Source organism: Hemicordylus capensis, chromosome 6 (assembly GCF_027244095.1).
Source record: "Hemicordylus capensis ecotype Gifberg chromosome 6, rHemCap1.1.pri, whole genome shotgun sequence".
Taxonomy (NCBI): Eukaryota; Metazoa; Chordata; class Lepidosauria; order Squamata; family Cordylidae; genus Hemicordylus; species Hemicordylus capensis.
The window spans coordinates 101,963,633-101,983,903 of record NC_069662.1 but is presented as its reverse complement, the minus strand read 5'-3'; the positions used below and the strand labels follow the sequence as shown (position 1 = coordinate 101,983,903).

Below are 20,271 nucleotides of genomic sequence, written 5' to 3'. Positions count from 1 at the left end.
GGTAGGGTAAGACCACCTCTTTCCTTTGCATCTGTTAAATTCTTAAAATTAATTCTTGGTCTTTTCCCTTGCCAAACAAACTTAGTTATATCCTTCTGCCATTGCTTAAAACAAGTTAAAGTGTTAATTATAGGAATAGTCTAGTAAAAGCCTGTGGTTATTTTCCAAATATAATCAGTTCCACACCACAGCTCATATATCTTATCACTGGCAGTTGAGTTTTCTCACGGTAGTGTGAAATGCCTCTTTGCTATAATTGGCTGGCTTAATGATGGACAAATTCAATGGCAAACAGCAAAACAGCAGAACGCCTCTTCCATAAACTTTTTCAAACAGCAGTAAAAGGGGAAAAAATAGTAATTCCCACTAATAAGCTCTTTTCCCAGGTTTTAAAACTTTTAAACATCAATTCAGCTCTTGAATTCCCTATTTAGCAAGAAGATTGAGTTCCCCTCCTTAATTTATAGTCAAAGAAAACTTACAGCCGTGTCTTGAGTTTTGTAAAGCAAAAGCAGGAAGAATTCCAGCAAGTTGTCCATAATCACTTGAAAGGTGAGCTTCTTGAACTTTAAGTAATTAATTAAATCCAAACCGTAGAGATTGGATGCCAAACCGGCTTCAGTCAAAAAGATTTCCGATGAAGGAGTAAGCTTGATTGGACCCAGCCCCCACCGCTCAACCTAAGACAGAACTGCGTTCTCCAACACAGCTCTAAATTAAGGAGCCGACTTAAGGGGGAACAGTGGGCTATCTTGAAGTCCAGACCCTTTAATCCAGGGTGGCATGGGGGGGGGGTTGAAGCCTCAAAACCCCCTTAATTTCTCCTCCTCGGTCTCCCCTGTCGAGAAGCGTGCAGCCGCGTTGGCAGTCCAACCGGAAGTCCCAAATCTATTTTTCCATGTTAACATCATCAAGAGAAAGCATAACCTCCCTATATGCCTGCCTGGAGGCAGGCATGGGCTGGTTCAGGGATAACAAACTGAGGCTGAATCCAGATAAGATGGAGGTACTTATTGTGCAGGATTGGAACTCAGGAGACGATTTTGATCTGCCAGTTTTGGATGTAGTCACGCTCCCCCAGAAGGAACAGGTGTGCAATCTGGGGGTGCTTCTGGATCTGAACCTCTCCCTGATGTCCCAGGTTGAGGTGGTGGCCAGAGGTGCTTTTTATCAGCTTCAGCTGATATGCCAGCTGTGTCCATTTCTTGAGACGAACGACCTCAACAAGGTGGTACATATGCTGGTAACCTCTAGGCTGGATTACTGAAATCCACTCTATGTGGGGCTGCCTTTGTACATAGTCTGGAAACAACAGTTGGTTCAGAATGCAGCAGCCCGGTTGGTCTCTGGGTCATCTAGGAGAGACCATATTACTCCTGTGTTGAAAGAACTACACTGGCTGCCGATATGCAGGGGCGTAGCTATAACTGAGCGAAAGGGTTTAAATAACACAGGCCCTCAACTCCTGAGGGCCCTCCAGACCCACCCATCCCTATTTTCTTCATTATCTCCCTCACTCTGGGGGGCCGCCAGAGAGAGGGATGAACACGGGCCCCCTCTCCACTAGCTACGCCCCTGCCGATATGTTTCCAGGCAAAATACAAGGTGCTGGTTATTACCTATAAAGCCCTAAACAGCTTAGGCCCAGGGTATTTAAGAGAATGTCTTCTTCACCATGAGCCCCACTGCCTATTAAGATAATCTGGAGAGGTTCGTCTGCAGTTGCCGTCAACTCGTTTGGCGACTACTCGGGAATGGGCCTTCTCCATTGCTGCCCCTGGACTTTGGAATGTGCTCACTGTTGAAATAAGAGCCACCCCATCTCTGGCAGCTTTTAAAAAGGCACTGAAGACATGTTTATTTACTCCAGCTTTTAATTAGATTTATGGTTTTAAATTTTTAAAGTTGGTTTTAAATGATTTTAATGTCTAAATTATTTTAGTTGTTTAGTTTAGTTTTGCTTTTCATTTTTAATTGATTTTAATTGTTTTTGTTTTGATGTAAAGCGCCTGAGCCATTTTTGGAAGGGTGGTATATAAATCAAATAAATAAATAAAGTATTTAATTCGGATATATTAAGATTGTTGTTTCCTGAACTGCCTGCTAAGCACTCTGGTACTTACGTGGATCATTCTTAGCTTCCTCGTTCTCTGGAGGTCTTGAACTACCCCACTAGAAATTAAGATTATTTGGACAATTCAAGTATTTATTTAAAAATTACTCTGAGTATTGTATTTTAAATATATGTACACCATGTAGAGAATACCAAGATCTTTAAGGCACTGTCCTTCTGTTCCCTACTAAACAGGCACTATATTTTTAATCTTTATTTCAGATGGATGATTCTGGACAGTTTCAAGTCATTAACATTCCTGGCAAGGTTGACTACAAGCCATTGTTACACAGACTGCAGCAATGCACCCTTTGTTATGGTATGAAGTATAACCTATTTACAATCTGTAGTTCCATGGTAGGAGGTGGGTTTAACTGTTTCCACTCATGCCATTTCATGATGTAAAATTGATTGCTTCCCCAAGGTGCTGTGCGGCTATTCATGAAACTTAGGGGAAACACAGCTGAAAGTGCAGAAATAAGAGAGAAAGCCGAGAAAGACCTATGGGGTGGGAAAAGAGAGAAAAAGAATAAAAGAACTGAGAAATGTGGAATACAGAGAGAGATGTGGTAGGGCAATGAGAAAAGAGAAAATGCTATGAGATGCAGAGAGAAAAGCGGCTACAGAGTTATTCATCTATTTCTTTCTTTATTTGATGACAAATGTTATCATATAACATATGTATGACTAGTGACTGTTAAGCCCGTTACATTAACGGGCGCTAGAAGAGTTGTGAACAGGGGAGCCAGCTGCGCACCTGCGCCGGCTCAGTCCTCTCTCTGACTCGCTGGAGAGAGGACATCCATAGCAGTTCCTAGGCCGGTCAGGAGCACGTGGCTAGGCCTAATAGGAGCGGCTGTGCTGCGGGCTGTAGCGGCAGCGGAGGGCTCTTAAGCCCCCCCCCACCGAGAATCAAGGGTGGCCCCCTGATTAGAGGCCATGGGTGTGGCCTCCTTCAGCGGCGCCGCGGACGCGGCATAATCGAGCGGCTGCTCCCGGGGACTGTAGTGGCGGCAGAGGGCTATTAAGCCCTGCCGCCGGGGATCCAGGGCGGCGAACGGCCTCCCCACCACCGGAGAGGCTGCTCCGGGCGGCGCCACAGATGCGGCCCAATCCGAGCGGCTGCTCTTAGGGGCTGTAGCGGCGGCAGAGGGCTCTTAAGCCCTGCCGCCAGGGATCCGAGCGGCCTCCTCACCAGCGGAGCGGCGCGCACGCCACACATGCGCAGAACACCTGCAAGAGACACGGATGCAGGTACCTTAGGGTTTTATTATATAGGATAGGATAACAAATGTGAAATAGAAGTTTGCCATGCTTGTGAGAACAATGAAGAATGGCGAGAACAATTAAGAAATAAACAGGGGCGTATCTAGGGGTAGGGCAGGCAGGGCACGTGCCCCGGGCGCCATTTGAAGGGGGGCACCATTTTGTAAAACTTTTTTTAAAAAAAATGGCTGTCAAAAACAAAATGGCCACCGTGCATGTTCAAATGGCCTCTGTGAGGCTCTAGGTCATGCCAGGCTTTGCAGAGGCCATTTGAGCATGCGCGGTGGCCATTTTGTTTTCAGTGGCCTTTTTTTTTTTTTTAAAGATTATTTTTTAAAACGGCCACTGCACATGCTCAAATGGTCCCTGCGAGGCCCTAGAGGCCAGCAGGGTGAGGGGGAATCTTTGCAAACCCCCCCAGCCTTTAGGAAGCCCCCCAAAGGGGCTACGGGTAAAAATAATAATAAAAATATAATATAAGACACTGTACACATATTCAGATTGGCACTATGTACAGAGAATCAGGGCTTGTGAATACTGAGCTGACGCTTAAGAGCTAGGATTGTATTCATTTGCTCTTACTTTGCTTCTTGTGATAAGTGAGTTAAATGTGATGTCTTGCTAATATGGCTATTAATGGTGAGTTTGTCTTTGAATCAGTGTGAAACCCTTAATATTAAGGCCCACAGGGAGTTTCTTGCTCTCTTTCTTTCATTTTAACTGTCTTTCTGTAAGACTAGAATATATTCCAAGCAGTGACACAGTTTACTCTGCATATCCTTGAATTATTTACAGAGTATCTGGGAAAAGTCAAATTCTCCATTGATTTTTAAAACCTATGTAATGGTGATGCTACAATGCATAGTAGAGAATTAGACAGGCACTTCTGTTTAGTTTTCCAAGTACATCTCCACATAGTATTTGGGTATTTCATGAGGCCCCACATACTGAAATTTGTAGTTTTCCAGCATTTTTTGGTCTGGCTAAGTCCACTGCTAAATAGTTTTTGAAATATTAAAAGATTAATGAACTTGACTTGTATTTTTCAGCTGATATTATGGTAAAGTTGTCTGAAAGATGGGTGTCAGATGCTTGGACAGGGGGCGCAATTTCAGTGTTTGCCCTAGGCGCTATTTTCCCTAGATACGCCTCTGGAAATAAAGGGGGTGGTATATAAAATGGTTTGCATGGAATGCATGCAATTTTATATTGGGGAGACAGGCAGACCCTTGATAAAAAGATACAAGGAGTATTTGACACACATACAGCATACAGATCAGATAAAGCCATGGGCAGTGCATGTTAAAGAGAAACATCAAGGTAAAGTAGTGAATAGAAAGATATCTATTTTGGCTGTGAAGGTAGATGTGAGAGTATGGAAGATAAGGGAAGCCATGTATATAGAACAGCTTTGTCCCACTATAAATGTGAAAGAAGAAATGAGGGAAGCGATGAAATTCATTGGTTATTGAAGCAAAGGTGTGTATTTTCACTTTCTCCTTCCTTATTATGTTATTTGCAGCAGGATTGCTTGGTATTGGCACTGTAATAGGATTTGTTGTTTGCTGCCAGTTTGCTGAATCATGATACTTATCCATTGTATTTAAGAGCATGCTTCAACCAGTAGTGTATAGCAATGAAGCTGATGTGTTACATCAGAATGTATGCTAACTCTGGACATATGTTTTATGTTTTTTATGCATTAAAAGAGGTCTTTGAGAAAACTTGTGGATTTTGGAATAAGCGTAGTGCCCCCACAACCCCAGTTGAAAGGATGACTTTCACACTAAGCATTGGATGAAAAGGGCCACAACTTCATTACATGTTTCAAATTAGCAAACTGGATATTGAAACTCCACCCCTTATAGTGCGGGCCTAACCAAGGCAGGGGGTCAGACTTGATGTCCTTCCCCAAACCTCCTACAGGCAACACACCTTGGCTCAAAGGTAGAAACAGTGCAAGCTTGCTTCCCTTCATCCTTGCCAACCCAGAAGGTCAGTGCAACTTCTAGGGCTTCACCCACCCCTCAAGCTGCACAGCCTTTGAGGTTTGTGAAGCCTTGAAGTAGGTGTAATGGCCAGTAATAGCCCCTGAGCTGTGAAGCCTCTAAGGACCGATGGACCACTCACTTTTTCAGACCATCCAAGGGTGCTCACCGATACAACCCATCTAATCATCCACCCAGCCTGCACTGCACCTGCCAAGTTGCAACCAAACCACTAAATAACTAAGACAGAAGACAGAATGGAGTAGGCAAAAAATCTCCCCAGCCTAGCCAATCAGTTAGGGAGCCAAACATTCCTACTTGGCCTCTGAAAGGACAACCAGCAATGCCTATTCTGTTTCCCAGGGAGGGAGGGTGGGAAAGCCCAAGCAGCAGCCAACTGAGAGGGGAGGCGAGTGACAGCCTGACGGTCCATCAGCGCCTGCCCCTCCCCTCCTGTTCTCAAACCAGGGTTGCCTGTCGTGTGGCTGCTTAAGCAGGTGTGGGGCAAATGCCCCCCCACACACACACGAGGTTGTGGGCTGTCCCATTTCATTGCTATTATGCCATCTTGTTTGTTTGTGTATTTGTTGTATTTGTACATCACCCCAAACTTTCAGCTTTGGGTGGCTTACATCAACATCAGATGGGGTCTTGACTTGTGGGGTACTATGGGATTCAGAGAGACAAGAATGAGTGCGGAGAGAAAAAGGAGGTTAAACTAAGAATGGACTGAAAAGAAATCATTGAGAATTAAGTGAGGTCATCCAGAGATTTGGAATGAAGTATTATCAGCACGGTTATGACACCCAGCTCTGTTTCCCCTTTTCATCAGAGTCAAGTGAAGTGGTGGAAGGGCTGAACTGGCGCCTGTAGTCAGTAATGAACTGGTTGATGGCCAGGAAACTCAGTAGATTGTATAAGAGTCAATAAAGCTCAGTCCAGAGGTGTTCTGTTGGCTGATAGTATGACCTGGGAGGTGAAGTTCAACCTGTCCTGCTCTCTCCCTTAAAGACCAGGTCCACAGTTTGAGAGGGTTACTGGATTCAGACATCATTCTGGACACCCACGAGATGCTGGTAGCACAAATGTTTTCCACTAGCCTAGGCTGGTGAGTGGACAGTAACTGGACAGTGGTAGCTTAGCCATGGCCTAGTAACATCCAGGCTTGACCAATGCAATGCCTTGTAAATAGGGCTGCCTGTGAAAACCTCTTGTAAACCTTAGCACTGAGAGCAAAACACAGCACTGGCATAGTGTATGGAATGTATCTCTCCTCTGCTAAAACAGCTTCACAATTCCTATGCATTTCTGAGTTTAATTGAAGGTGCTGATGTGAAACTTGAAAAACTATACAGCTTGGTATCAGGGCATCTATCTCAAGGACCACCTCCAGGCTCATAAGAACTTGCCTACATCTTAAGATTGTCTGCTGAAGCTCTTTTTTGGACATCTCCACCTGATGAGATCCAGTGGGTGAAATCTGAGGTCTGGGTCTCTTTGCTGGTGGCATCTGGTGAGGCACCTTGACTGGCTGGTGGCACTTGGTGAGGCAATGCCCTCCCTAGTTCTGTACAGTACACCTGACAACTATGCTCATGCCTTTTTCAGGCCCAAGCAAAAATGTTCTGGCATACCCAAGCTTTTGCCTCAGTTTGTGTAAGGACATTGAGCTTGTTCAGATTGCCTGGCATCATCACTTTGTTCTTTTAGATGCCCGGTGAAGACCTTTCTGTTTCACTCAAGCTCTTTAAAATTGATTTTTAAAAAAGCTTTTACATGTCAGTATTCTATTTTGTATTTTCTAATGTAATTTGTTTGTGTTGTTATGTTTTAATTGGGGGTGTTTACCATTGTGTTGTTATGAGCTGCCCAGAGAACAATTTGTAGTGGAGTGGCTAACAAAGTAGTATTCTTATTGTTCTCCATGCTTCCTTGCAATTAGGGATGTGAGTGTGCACACATCCTGCCTCCCTCCCAGCATGCTGTGGTACCCTCAACTAATTTGTGTATTATATTAGTTTAAAGTAGTATTTAAATTGCCATGGAAGGCTAGTTCAGAGGAAACCCTCCACACAAATAATAATGCTGTGACAGGAGGGAAGCGAGACATGTGCACTTATAACATGCTCATGTTGCTAATTGGATTGCAGGGGGTTGGTCAGAAAGTATCATCCGAACCATTCCTCTGTGTTTTATTGCTCTTGCTTTTATTCTCTAATTGTCATTGTTGTTTTGTACAGACAAAGCTGATGAGAACATTTTTTCTAGTGCTGTGATGTTTTAGTTTTCATATGGTTTATTTTAACATCTATTTGATGACTTCACATTTTTTGTGAGCTGCCAAGAGAACATTTGTTGGAGAGGTAGGGTATACATTTATACAGCCTGTAAAAGAGCCCCTTAAAATATCTTAATCTAATCCCCCAAATGCTAGGTTCTTCCAACAATCTCCAATGCACTAGAGACCACAGTGTTGTACAATAAGGAAATCCTACAGAAAAACTGGGACTTGAGCACAGCAGTAAGTCTGACCAAGCACTGGGGAAGGCAACCTCTCCCCCACCCACCAATGCAGATTATGAATCATTTTGGCTTTGGGGGGAACACTTTTCTTTACTCAAAGATCTTCTAAACATTTCGTGCAAGATAAAATCATCTTGGGATGGGGCCATAGCTCAGTGGTGGAGCATCTGCTTTACATGCAGAAGGTTCCAGGTTCAATTCCTGGCAGCATCTCCAGGTACGGCCAGAAACCTTGGAGAGCCACTGCCAGTCAGTGTAGACAACTGCACAACACAGTGTGGACAGTGAGCTAGATGGACCAAGGGTCTGTCTCAGTATAAGGCAGCTTCTTGTGTTCTATTGAGCATCATTGTGCTGTTTATAAACAGTTAACTAAAATATTTGTTCGCTTGCAGATAAATGTGACCCAAGTGCTACTTGTGAACGAACCAGGAGAACCCATCCCCTGTGGAGATATGTGGATGCTGCTTTCATTTTGGATAGCTCACAGAAAATGAACCACTTTGAATTTGAGAAGCTGAAGGGTTTCCTAAGCAGAGCACTTGACCATTTTGATGTTTCGTCGGAGCCTGCAACTTCTTCTGTAGGTGACCGGGTGGCTGTGGTGAGCCACACCATTCCAACTGCATTCAATCCCCAAACACAGAAACCTCAAATTAAAGCAGAGTTTGGCTTGCTGACTTATGGCAGCACAAAGTTAATGAAAAAGCATATCCAAGAATCTGTTCAGCAACTGCATGGAACCGCTGCTGTTGGCCTTGCCATTCAGTGGATAATCAAAAACATGTTCTCAGAAGCTCCCAGCCTGAGGAAACATAAGATTATTATTGTTATATCTGCTGGGGAGACGAGTCAGTGGGATAAAGAAGTGCTCAAGAAAGTGTCCCTGAGAGCCAAGTGCCAAGGATATGCCCTGTGGGTACTTTCTTTAGGGCCCAAATATAACAGCACAGAACTTGAGGAGCTGGCAAGCCTTCCCTTGGAGCAACACTTGATTCAACTTGGCAGAATCCATAAGCCTGAACTGGAATATGCAGCTATGTTCCTGAAAACATTTCTACACCTCCTTCGGAGTAAGTTATTGCAAAGTAGTATTTGGGGCCTCCTCAGATGTTTTTAATACACATCTAGAATGGCCTTTGTACAGATGCAAACATTTTTTATCACGTCTCTAGCCAATACCTCATTCCTGCATAATGGATGGGGTGGGTGTAGTTTTATTTATTTAGCAGATTGTTATATTGCCCCATATACAAATATCAGGGCAGTTTACAAATTTAAAAGCACAAACAACAATTTAAAACATTAGATCAACTGAAACAGTTTCAAAACAAATATCAATACGGCTTAAAACTTATGAACTAAAAGCCTGATTTAAAAAGGTGCGTCTTCAGGAGTTTCTTAAAAGCATTCAGAGATGGGAAGGCTCTAATGTTGTTTGGGAGTGCATTCCAAAGCCCTGAGGCAATCCTAGAGGAGGCCCGCTTTTGGGTCACCACAAAACAAGCCAGTGGCAACCACATCTGACCTCCCCCAATGATCTTAATAGGCGGCAGGGTTAATGAAGAAGAAGGCACTTCCTTAAAAGTGGTTTTTGTGAACTACCTAGAGCAGGGCTGCTCAACTTAGGCCCCCCCAGCTGTTTTTGGACTACAACTCCCATAATCCCCAGCCACAGTAGCCAATAGCCAGAGATTATGGAAGTTGTAGACCAACATCTGGCAGGAGGATCGAATCTGAGTAGGCCTGGCCAGGCGCAGAGCCTAACCGCCAGTGGCCCGTGTACGGCTGCAGTAGTGGCCCTGCTGACCCCGCTCCCGTGTCTGACATCAGACGTGGGGAACATGGTCTGGCTCCTGAATGGAGCCTTGAGACCGTTTGGGAGTTAGAGTTTGGGAGTTAGAGTTAGCGCTAAACTAAGGCTGGCACTCCGAACAAAGCACCAGCCTTTTAACTCCTGAAGGGGCTGGTGCTGCGTTCGCAGTGCCAGCCTTAGTTTAGCTCCCGAAGGGGCCGAATGGCGCCTGCTCAGGAACTAAACCAGCACCCCCGCGTCTGATGTCAGACGCGGAGGGCGTGTTGGGGCCTCAAGGTGCGGCCCGTGATTGGGTGCGACCTGGGTTCTTTGAACCCGTTGGCCCAATGGTGGCTCGCCTGGCTTAGAGACTTTGAAGTCAGGCAGTATATAAATAAAATAAAAAATAAATACCTTTTGGATCCAAGCTATTCAGGGCTTTACAGGTAAACACCAGCACTTTTTATTTTGCCTGGAGACATATTGGCAGCCAGGGTAGTTCTTTTAGGATGAGAGTAATGTGGTCTCTTCTGGTAACCCTGGAGACCAACCTGGCACATTCTGCACCACAGCATTGTCTGGCTGCGGCAGTCACTGTATATGTGTTCTTGCTTGTTTTCCCAAGCAGAGAAGATGTCCACTAAAGCACAGCATTCAAAGAGATAATAATACAAGTGGTAAAGCAGTGAAATATGTTGTAGGGGAAGGGACCTTGCCGAGATTTGCCACTTCAAAAAGGTTTAAATAAAAATACTTTGGATATTCTATTCAAACCAGACTGTATCCCCTCTGGCTCCAGTACTGGTAGTGCTTACTGGTATCGCTTCTTGTCCATGGCATATGGTGGTGATGTCTCTGTCTCTGACCTTGAAGATCTGAGGCCTTGCTGCTGCCTTCAGGACACAAATAATGGCTTCCTTGTCACCCTTCAACTTCACAGTACTTACTGGAGGGAAACTGAGTTGCCATAGTTCCCTGCTGTGTTGGATGCACTGAACAATGCATTGTGGTTTCCAAGCTCGGGAACCTTGCTATGGCCTTCAGACTGTGAATGGGGCTGTGTTGGCCATCTCTGCCCCTTTTGGAAAGTAATGTGAACTGCAGAAGCTTAGAAAGGACCCATTTATGGCCTGAAGGCTGCAACAGATTTGCAACTTCAGACAGAGGCGTAACTATAAGGGGGGCAGGGGGGGGCACGTGCCCCGGGCGCCATCTTTTCTGGTCACGTGGGGGGCGCCGCCATGACAAAAATTTCTTTTAATTTTTTTTAAAAATTTTGTTAATACAAATGTTTCCTGCTCAGTGCAGCAGCGCTGCAGCAGTCAAGGGAGCGCGTTGGTGCCCCCTCCCCCACGAGCGGTCCCTTCCGCGCCACCCATGCCCCCCCATTGCTTTGCTGGTGCCTGGCGGCCAGTCAGTGGCCTGGCTTGGCAGCGGCGGCGGGCGCTTGTGAGGAAAAACCTAAGTATAATGTAATATGTTGGGGGCGGGGGGGCACGGGGGGGCACCATTTCAGTGCTTGCCCCGGGCGCCGTTTTCCCTAGTTACGCCTCTGACTTCAGAGCAATGTTATTGTCATATCAGATGTGCCAGGGCATTGGGTCTAAACTGTTTTCCCACCCCCTTCTTCTTTCTTATTATTGAAAGACATTATGAGATTTACAACTTGGTCATTCTGCCCCAGTAACTACTACTCCCCTCCCCATACCTCCCCAGCCTGCCCAAAGCCAGCCCTCCCTGCCCAAAACCTGCCTTCTGCCCCCATGCTGGCGTGAGGGAAGTGAGAAAAAGAGAAGACACATAGAGGAAAGGAAAGGAAACACACACACTTCTTTGAATCCAGGGTCTAGAGTCACTTCTCAGATGTCAGATGATGGAAAATATTTTTTTGCATTTTTCCTGATCACAGTACTGCTGCATATTCAAAGTGATCACAGTACTGCTGCATATTCAGCCTAGTGAGAAGACAGCACTAAGAGAGGAGTTGTGCCTTTTGCTCTCCAGATTAACCATTTGTCCAACCACTGATGAGGTGTGCCTTCAACAAAATAATCTAAAATGAAACAAACATCAAGAACAGCTGCAGTCTGCAAAATCTACATGACTTAATTTAAAAAGGATTTTGATCCATGGGGGTGGGGGGAATTACAGTATGTCTCAACAGCAAATACCATCAAGCTAGTTACTTTTTAAAACCAGCCAAGAGTCATGTGGCATTTTATTGACAGTGGTTTTTTTGTGGCATAAGCTTTTGCAGATTTGAGCTCACTTCATCAGTTCCATATGGTAAAGTGGGCTCTAGTCTGCAAATGCCACATTAAGTCTGTTAGTCCTTAATGAAGTACAAGACTCTTGGTTTCTTTTGCTACTAACATGGCTGCCCCTCTGAAATTTGTCACTGCTTACTTGTGAGACTTTGCAACTAAAATTTGAGACCATCTCTGCATATGGTCTTCTCTATATGTGTGTTGGGAGGTGCGTAACGATTAGGTCACTGGCCTCAGCCCCTCCATTTGCCTAAGTGTATACATTTGTTGGAATGTGTGCCCAGTTGTTTATGACCATACATGGGGGATCCTAAAATATCCTGGCTGACATCCAGAATAAATTATAAATTATAAGTTTATTCAGTCATTGACCAGCAAATCCAGAATAAATTATTAAATAGTACAGGAGACCCTTGTTATTCATGGATTCCGCATCTGTGGTTTTGCATCTCCAAGGTCGAGTCACAGGGACCCAGTTTCTTTTCCACAGGGTGAAAATAGGGCTATTTTCACCTGTCCAAGGTTCCTGAATGGCTGGAAATTACTTTTGATTGCCATTTTGTAGCACAGAGCCATGTTATGGTTCTTTTCTCCCCCTTCCAAAACAGCACATTCTGGTAAAAACTAATCTGTCTACTTTCCTTTTACCATAATCTTAACTGATGATTACCATCCTCACAAGTTAGCCCACTTCAGCCTTGTTCACATGTCTGCCATCTTGAAATGGGGTTGATGACATTATCACAAACTACACTGTTGAGGTGTCCTTCTGTATCACTCTCTACAACGATACCCAATTTAATCCAGGCAGTCCACAAGTTAGCCCACTTGTGCCTGAACCATTCACACGTCTGCCATCTTGACTCAGAATGGATGACATCATAACAAACTATGCCCTTGAGCCATCCCTATGTGTCCCCACAGCTTTGGCAAATTTGGTTCAAATTGGTTAGATGGTCCACAAGTAGGCCACTTGCACCTCAATAATTCACACTTATGCCATCCTGAATCGGGGTGAATGATATATCATTACAAACTACACAACTGAGATGTCCCTATGTGTCACTCACTACAACTGTACCAAATTTGGTTAGACAGTTCACAAATTAGACCACTTGCACCTCAAATGTTTACATGTCCACCATCTTGAATTGGGGTGAATGACATCATCACAAACTCCACCAAGAGACATGAGTTTTGGGTCTCTACCTACCCCACCAAATTTGGGTCAAATCAATTAGATGGTCCATAAGTTAGCTCACTTGTGCCTCAAACGTTTACACATCTGCCATCTTGAACTGGGGTGGATGACATCATCACAAACTATGCCATTGAGCCACCCCTATGTGTCCCTGTAGCTGTAGCAAATGTGGTTTAAATCAGTTAGGCAGTTCACAAGTTAGTCCACTTGCACCTCAAACATTTACATGTCCACCATTTTTAACTGGGGTGGATGACCTTATCACAAACTATGCCGTTGAGGTGTCCCTATGTATCCCTACTACTGTACCCAGTTTGTTTCATATTGGTCCAGGCATTGCAAACTTGAACAGAAGGACACACAGACACCCTCTCCCTCTCCCCCCGCCCTCTCAATTCTGGGTGATCTCATAAGCTTACTTTCCTTGAGGAAAGTAGTCTAAAAAAGGTTGAAAATCAGAAGATTGGGGTGGGGGAGCTGGAGAGCAAGGTATTATGCTTATTTCTGCTCCCCCCCCCCACTTCTTGTGATTTTCAGTACACTTAGGGGCTATTCACATGATTAGCAAAAATTGGGCTAGGAGAGCCTAGCCCGATTTTTGCTAATCGTGAGAACCACAGGGCTTGGCTGTGAGCTGGTGGTTCTTGAGTGGGTAACTCGCTCCTGTAGCCCTCCCCATAGCCCGGGTTTGCGGCGCAAGCGCTCCACAAACCCGGGCTATCTGGTTGTGAGTAGCTGCGGAGCGGCTCCAAGCCACGGCTACTCGTGAGTAGACCCCTGGAGGGGAGGCGAAAAGCTGCCTCCCAGCTCCAGGGGTCTCCCCAGTATGCCCTGTGCGCTCGTGCAGGGCATACTGGGGCTTCAGGGGGCCACGCGGCCCCCAAGCTCCCCAGCCCCTGCCGCCTCTGTCACAGAGCTGGCAATCATGTGGGTGGCCGGTCCAGCTGCCCAGAGCTCCCTGCCCGCTTGTGTGCGAGGTGAGCGGGTTTAGCCCACTCTCCCCACGCACAGGAAGAAACTGGGTCTCACTGGGTCTCATGTACTTAGGGACCTAATCCCCCAAACCCCATAGGTTTAAGGTCTCTTTATTCACAGTTTTGTTACCTGCAGAAATAGGCAGGAACACAACTTTTGCAAATAAAGTGGGCCTCTTATACTTCTCAGGGATTACACTATTTCAACAGGACATCCTCTTGTAAATTTAGTCAGGATGTTAGCCCCTATTTTTCTAGGGTACTATTCATGTGTTTCTCCTCTTCACAAATAGGCCGCTCAGTATAGGGCTTGTATGATGATCCAGGGGGAGCTGAGGTGAAGCCCTGCATTGAGTTCCCCCATGGTGTCTTTGCGGGCACATGCACACTACTTTCCCATGGTGCCCTGCTGCTGGGAAATGTACAAGAGGAGTAGATGCACACGTCCACTTCCCCTTTACTTTTCAGGATGGCTGAGTGCCCTTATGGAGGTGTGTATGTATGGGAGGGAGGGAAGTGGATAGATGCTCTTCATTCAAAGAGCCCCTGGTGGCGCAGTGGTAAAACTGCCGCCCTGTAACCAGAAGGTTGCAAGATCGATCCTGACCAGGGGCTCAGGGTTGACTCAGCCTTCCATCCTTCCGAGGTCGGTGAAATGAGTACCCAGAAATGTTGGGGGCAATATGCTAAATCATTGTTAACCGCTTAGAGAGCTTCCAGCTATAGAGCGGTATATAAATGTAAGTGCTATTGCTAAGTGCTATTCAACATCACCACAACAGGCATGGTACTGAAGGAGGAGCATCTAAAGGAGGAGCAAATAACATTTATTATTATCTGCTGCTACTGGTGCCCATTAAAACTTCCCATGGGTCCCTGGCTTACCAGGTGGTGATGAGCAAAAGCAGTGGCAGCCACACACACTCCTCCCAGTGGCAGTATCATTTTAAATGTTCCATGTCTTATTTCCTTGCATTGGGGGTGGGGCATGGAACGTTTTAAATGGTGTCACTGCTGAGAAGAGTGTTCATTGCTGCTGCCCACCATCACTCAGTAAGCCAGGGCTGAACAAGGAGGGCAGCAGTGGACATAGTAAAGGTAAAGTGTGCCATCAAGTTGACTTCAACTTCTGGTGCCCACAGGGCCCTGTGGTTGTCTTTGGTAGAATACAGGAAGGGTTTACCATTGCCTCCTCCCGTGCAGTATGAGATGATGCCTTTCAGCATCTTCCTATATTGCTGCTCCCCAACATAGGTGTTTCCCATAGTCTGGGAAACATACCAGCAGGGATTCCCATAGTCCCAGCAGAGATTCCCATAGTCTGGGAAACATACCAGCAGAGATTCAAACCAACAGCCTCCTGCTATCTAGGCAGGTAATTGGTTTAGTCTCCACATAAATTCGAACCAGCAACCTCTGGCTTCGTAGTCAAGCATTTCCCCGTTGCACCATTAAGTAGATGTATTAGGGGTCAGCATAGGTCAGCCTTTCAGTATATGACCAATGTGGGTCACATTGAAAATGGACTACCCCTGATGCTACCCATGAAGTCTATGCAAACATTCCGATATATGGATACAAGGTGTGTGGGCACGGACATGTCTGCTCTCGTGAATCTAATCCCTCAATCTCCATAGTCAGTCAGTGTCTACGTATGGCTATTGTTGAAATGTACAAGAATAAAACAGACGTCCTGTCTGTCTGACCTTCACAATGCTTTGTGAGTTCAATGCATTTCCTGCACTGGATATAGACTAGGAAGAACAAGGTAATGAGTGCCATTTCAGACGTTAATATTTGTTATGGTTATTTACTAGTAATCAGAGATGTATGTGATCTTGAAGTATAATGAGATATGGATGGAAAACAGGGCCGGGGGAGAAACTGCTCTCCCAAAATGGCACTCATGCACAGCAGATGTTTTTCACTGAACAAATGCTGAGACAGGTCAAAATTAAGTATTTCATTGTTCTCAATGTCTTTTACAGAGGCATTCTCCCTTCCCCCTCCCAATGGGGAAACTTTGTTTGTAGAGGTCCTCAAAAAATTGGTGAAAGGAGGGGGTCTATCTCTGCAGCTGTTGAAAATGCCTGGAAACAAGGGCAGATGTTTTGACTCAGCCCTAATGTTGTAAAATTAAGATGCAAGGCAAGATGTCTAAAGAGACAGGAAAGTACTGGAACACCTATTTCCAAATCTTTAAAATCTTAATTATTGCCCTATCTTGCTGTCAATAACAGATGAAGTCAACACCTATCCACCAGCTGAACTCAGAACAAAATGTAACAAGATCAGCTCTCAGAAATCCAGATACAGCTCAAGGAGTCTTAGTCTTATGTAAGTCCAGCCCTATATGTTCATAAAGATGATTATTAACCAGTAAAGTGTGTGTGTGTGTGTGTGTGTGTGTGTGTGTGTGTGTGTGTGTGTGTGTGTAAAGGAAAGGCATCACTGCACTTCCTGCATGTCAGTGAAGACTGGGCTTCTCAGTCTTAGGAGCATAGGGTTGGTTTTCACCTTACAATAATATTTTACAACAGGAGTTAAAGGGAACTATCCTCTTATATGAGAGAAAGCCACTGGGAGGATCAGGGCTAAACTCTTCCCTGTTGGCTTATTTCATGAGAGGCAGAAGGGAAACCAGAGACCTCCGGTCATCTCCCTCAACCTCTATCCCATCCTGCAGCTTTCCTGGGGATGTTCTTTACTGGATGCAGCAGCGTCGACTTTGTTGTGCCTAGGAAGTGTAAGCGTAAGCCAAATAACTCTCTGAAATGCTCGGGGTCATCTGGCTTTCTGGGGTGCTCCCACTCTCCCCTTCCCCCGCCTTATTCTTCCTTCCACCTTTACTTTGCTTTTAGGCATCAGTATCATCTCTACTGTCATTTTGCCCCTGGCAAAAGAGAGAGGAAACAGCTGCTGCAGTGGTGATAGGGAGGATAAGGGGAAAGCAGATGCCACCACAAGCTAGGGGATTAGTCCTCCAAGCGTGACAGAAATAACAGACATGAGGAAGCAAGTTTAAATGTTGTTACAATTTCAGCAATAGCTATAAATAGAAATTTGCACCAGGATTTGCTTTGGAATCAGTCTTATGCTCTTATGTATGTTCGCCTCCCAGCTGTATCTTAAATTAAAGATCTCTCTTGCTAACCAAACCAAACACATATGGGGCACCATTCAGAATAAGGAAGCACTGGTGCAGCATACTGAGTTCCAGGTTACACCAGCACGCACAGGGGAAGAGAGGGACGATTTTAAAGTTCTGCCCTGTGAAGCCCCCCAAATTGCCCCGAGGGCTGCATGATCATCAGGGACATATTTCTGAGTGGGTTTTACAAAGAAAGGGAGAGTGCTGAAAATCATATTTCCCTTCACATGGGTGCTGGTGCAGTTTTGGTCCGTAACTCAGCACATGACACCTGCACTTCCTTAGTATGACTGTCTGCCATGCAGTCCCATATTTGAGTCACTGGCTGCTCTTCTGACTAATGAAGCACTTGCAGAGGGATGCTGCAGTAGCTACTTGCACTAAGTCTAGAGCTTAGTGCTGTGATACCACTAGCATGCTTGTGCAATGGTGGCATGTCCCATTTGTTTTAAACTGAACATTTGCACAATTGGACAAATCCTCGGGGGTTTTAGTCCAGCAGTGCAATCTTGTGCTAGCACAACATTGCTCATTACACAAGCACTTCGTTAGTCAAGATGTCAACCGCTGCCTTTTTTTCTAACAGAGCTTTGGTGCCTTTAATGACTTAATCACCAGCTGAACTTCAATGGGGCAGCATTTTTTTCAGCATGGAGAAGCTGTGATGGGGAAAACCCTGTTGTATTTATGTGTGCAATGCAGCTGTGAAAAGCACAAGAGGCATTCTAGGGGGAAAAGTTATCACTTCCATCATTGAGTAAAATGTGAATCTTGTAGAAGCGGATGATGAGATGTTTGCTGATCAGACCAACTGCATGGAAAAAGATGTACAGCCTCATACTTCAGCCATATGGGGTTCACCCCCTCTCATTTCCCCCCACATTCCAGCATAACAAATAACAGCTATTCTATATGAGCGCCACTGTTTACTAATTTGAAATGTGGGAAGGGGCTGTATGGGTCTGTAGTAATTCATCTGTACACTTTCACTTGAAACTTCACCTAGAACTTGCTTTGAATATTTTTCAGATGAATGAAAATTGTAGTTTTGGCAAAAAGAACATTTTATTCATCGATGGACAGCAGAAATCAATAATGCTTTGGGTTTTTTGCTTTTTTTTAAAAAAACTGCATCCATTCTTCTCTCATTGTTGTCAAAGATGTACAGCATATTGCTCAATTCCTGGGAACTATGCAGGAAAGCAGGGTAAGCTGTGTCAAATCCATGGAATGATTCATATTTTTAAAGATATGTGCGCACACATCATTTTTCAAAGATTTACCAAGGGAATATCTTATGAGGAATGCCCTAAAGTTCCAATACACTCATCTTTTAAAAATTTTTAAACATTGCTTAGGCTACCATAGTCTGTTCTGCAAGATGAAAGTTTATTATGTTGTGACACTCTGCTCCCTGTATTCAAAAACAATATACTTCATATCCTGGTGGAAACTGACAGAAAGATACTACAGAAAGTACACTGTTATCCTGGTGAATATTCTTTAGAAAATTCTATGAAAGAGGATGCTGACCAGTTAAAGACATGTTGAAGCTATTCTCACGACCAGCAAAAACAGGGCTTGAGGTCTGAAGGTGGGGTTAGTACTCCCGTGTGAAACCTCGGCAAGCTCTCAAACAGGGCTCTGTCAAAAGAGGGTCACCCAGTTCTCAGCCCCTCCTCTAAAACCAGGTTCAGCAAGCAGGGGAGGTTGCCTACCCCCTCCCAGTGCTCGTGTGGAGCCACGGGACGCTGTGGGACACTGCTTGAGGCTCCCTCCCTGGGGATACCATAAAGCCTGGATAACAGAGTGGGCTGCAAAGCAAGCAGAAGTTTGCTTGGGGAAAGCCTGTCAAGCAAACAGCACTGAACTTCCTTAAAGTGGCAGGCACTTTGCAAATGAGCCCAAGGGAAAATATGAACATAGGAAGCTGCCTTCCACTGAGTCAGACCATTGGTTCATCCAGCTTAGTACTGTCTGCTCTACACAGACTGGCAGTGGCTTCCCGAGGCTCTCAGGCAGGATCCCACTCGGCCCGACCTGGAGATGCCAGGCAGGGAGCTCACCTGTGGCATCGCAACCCCACAACGCTTTCGCTCGCTCTCACCGCCCCCTGCAATGCTCTCGCTCGCTCTCACCGCCCCCACAACTCTCTCACCCGCTCTCTCCCCTCGCAAGTCTCTTGCTTGCGCTCTCTGTCATCCGTCTTTCTACCTCTGTCTTGCAGTCCTTGCTTCCCCCTGCCACTGCCAGGGACTGTCACCTGCTTGCCTGACAGCCTCCGAGCTCCCTGCCGCTTCACGGCGCAGCTCAACCAGCTGTCTGCCGCCCGCAGCCCCCAGAGGCAACTGTGCAGCTCCCAAAGCTGCCCCCAGCCTCCGAGCTCCCTGCTGCTTCACAGCGCCCCTGATCCAATTGTCAAACTGCTTTCCAGCTGCCCCGCAGGGCGCATGGCCCATCTTGAAGAATTAATGATATAGAATATCCCGCTGTTCCTCCAAGGAGTCCAGAGCAGTGTACTACATACTCAAATTCCTCCTCACAACAACCCTGTGAAGTAGGTCAGGCTGAGAGTGAAGTGAGTGGCCCAGAGTCACCCAGCAAGTATCATGGCTGAATGGGGATTTTTGTGCTCCTTCCTGTCCCCTGCAAGTCACTGGACAAGAGCAGGAGTGTCCCTGTCCTTGCTTGCAGCTGCCCTTGCGCTTGCCTGCAGTTAGGGTGCTGGACTAGGACTGGGGAGACCCGAGTTCAAATCCCCATTCAGCCATGAGACTTGCTGGGTGACTCTGGGCCAGTCACTTCACTCTCAGCCTGACCTACTTCACAGGGTTGTTGTGAGGAGGAACTTGAGTGTGTAGTACACCGCTCTGGGCTCTGCTAGTTCCTCCTTCCATCTGCTGCCTCAGAGAAGATGCTCCCACCCCCTGCCGACCGCCAAGGCAAGGGCAACAGCACCCTTGCCATTTCCAGGTAGAAACTGCACAGGTGAC

General features: G+C 45.7%; 1 protein-coding gene across 1 annotated transcript in view; it reads left to right on the top strand.

Moving 5' to 3' along the window:
• Positions 1-19,830, top strand: part of LOC128331674 (collagen alpha-6(VI) chain-like) — a 114,612-nt gene extending 94,782 nt beyond the window's left edge. The window contains 4 exon segments of the mRNA XM_053265380.1: positions 2,336-2,432; positions 8,286-8,963; positions 16,368-16,464; positions 18,308-19,830. Coding sequence (XP_053121355.1) covers positions 2,336-2,432; positions 8,286-8,963; positions 16,368-16,464; positions 18,308-18,311 — 876 coding nt within the window. The 3' untranslated portion in view covers positions 18,312-19,830.
• Positions 19,831-20,271: the final 441 nt, after the last annotated feature.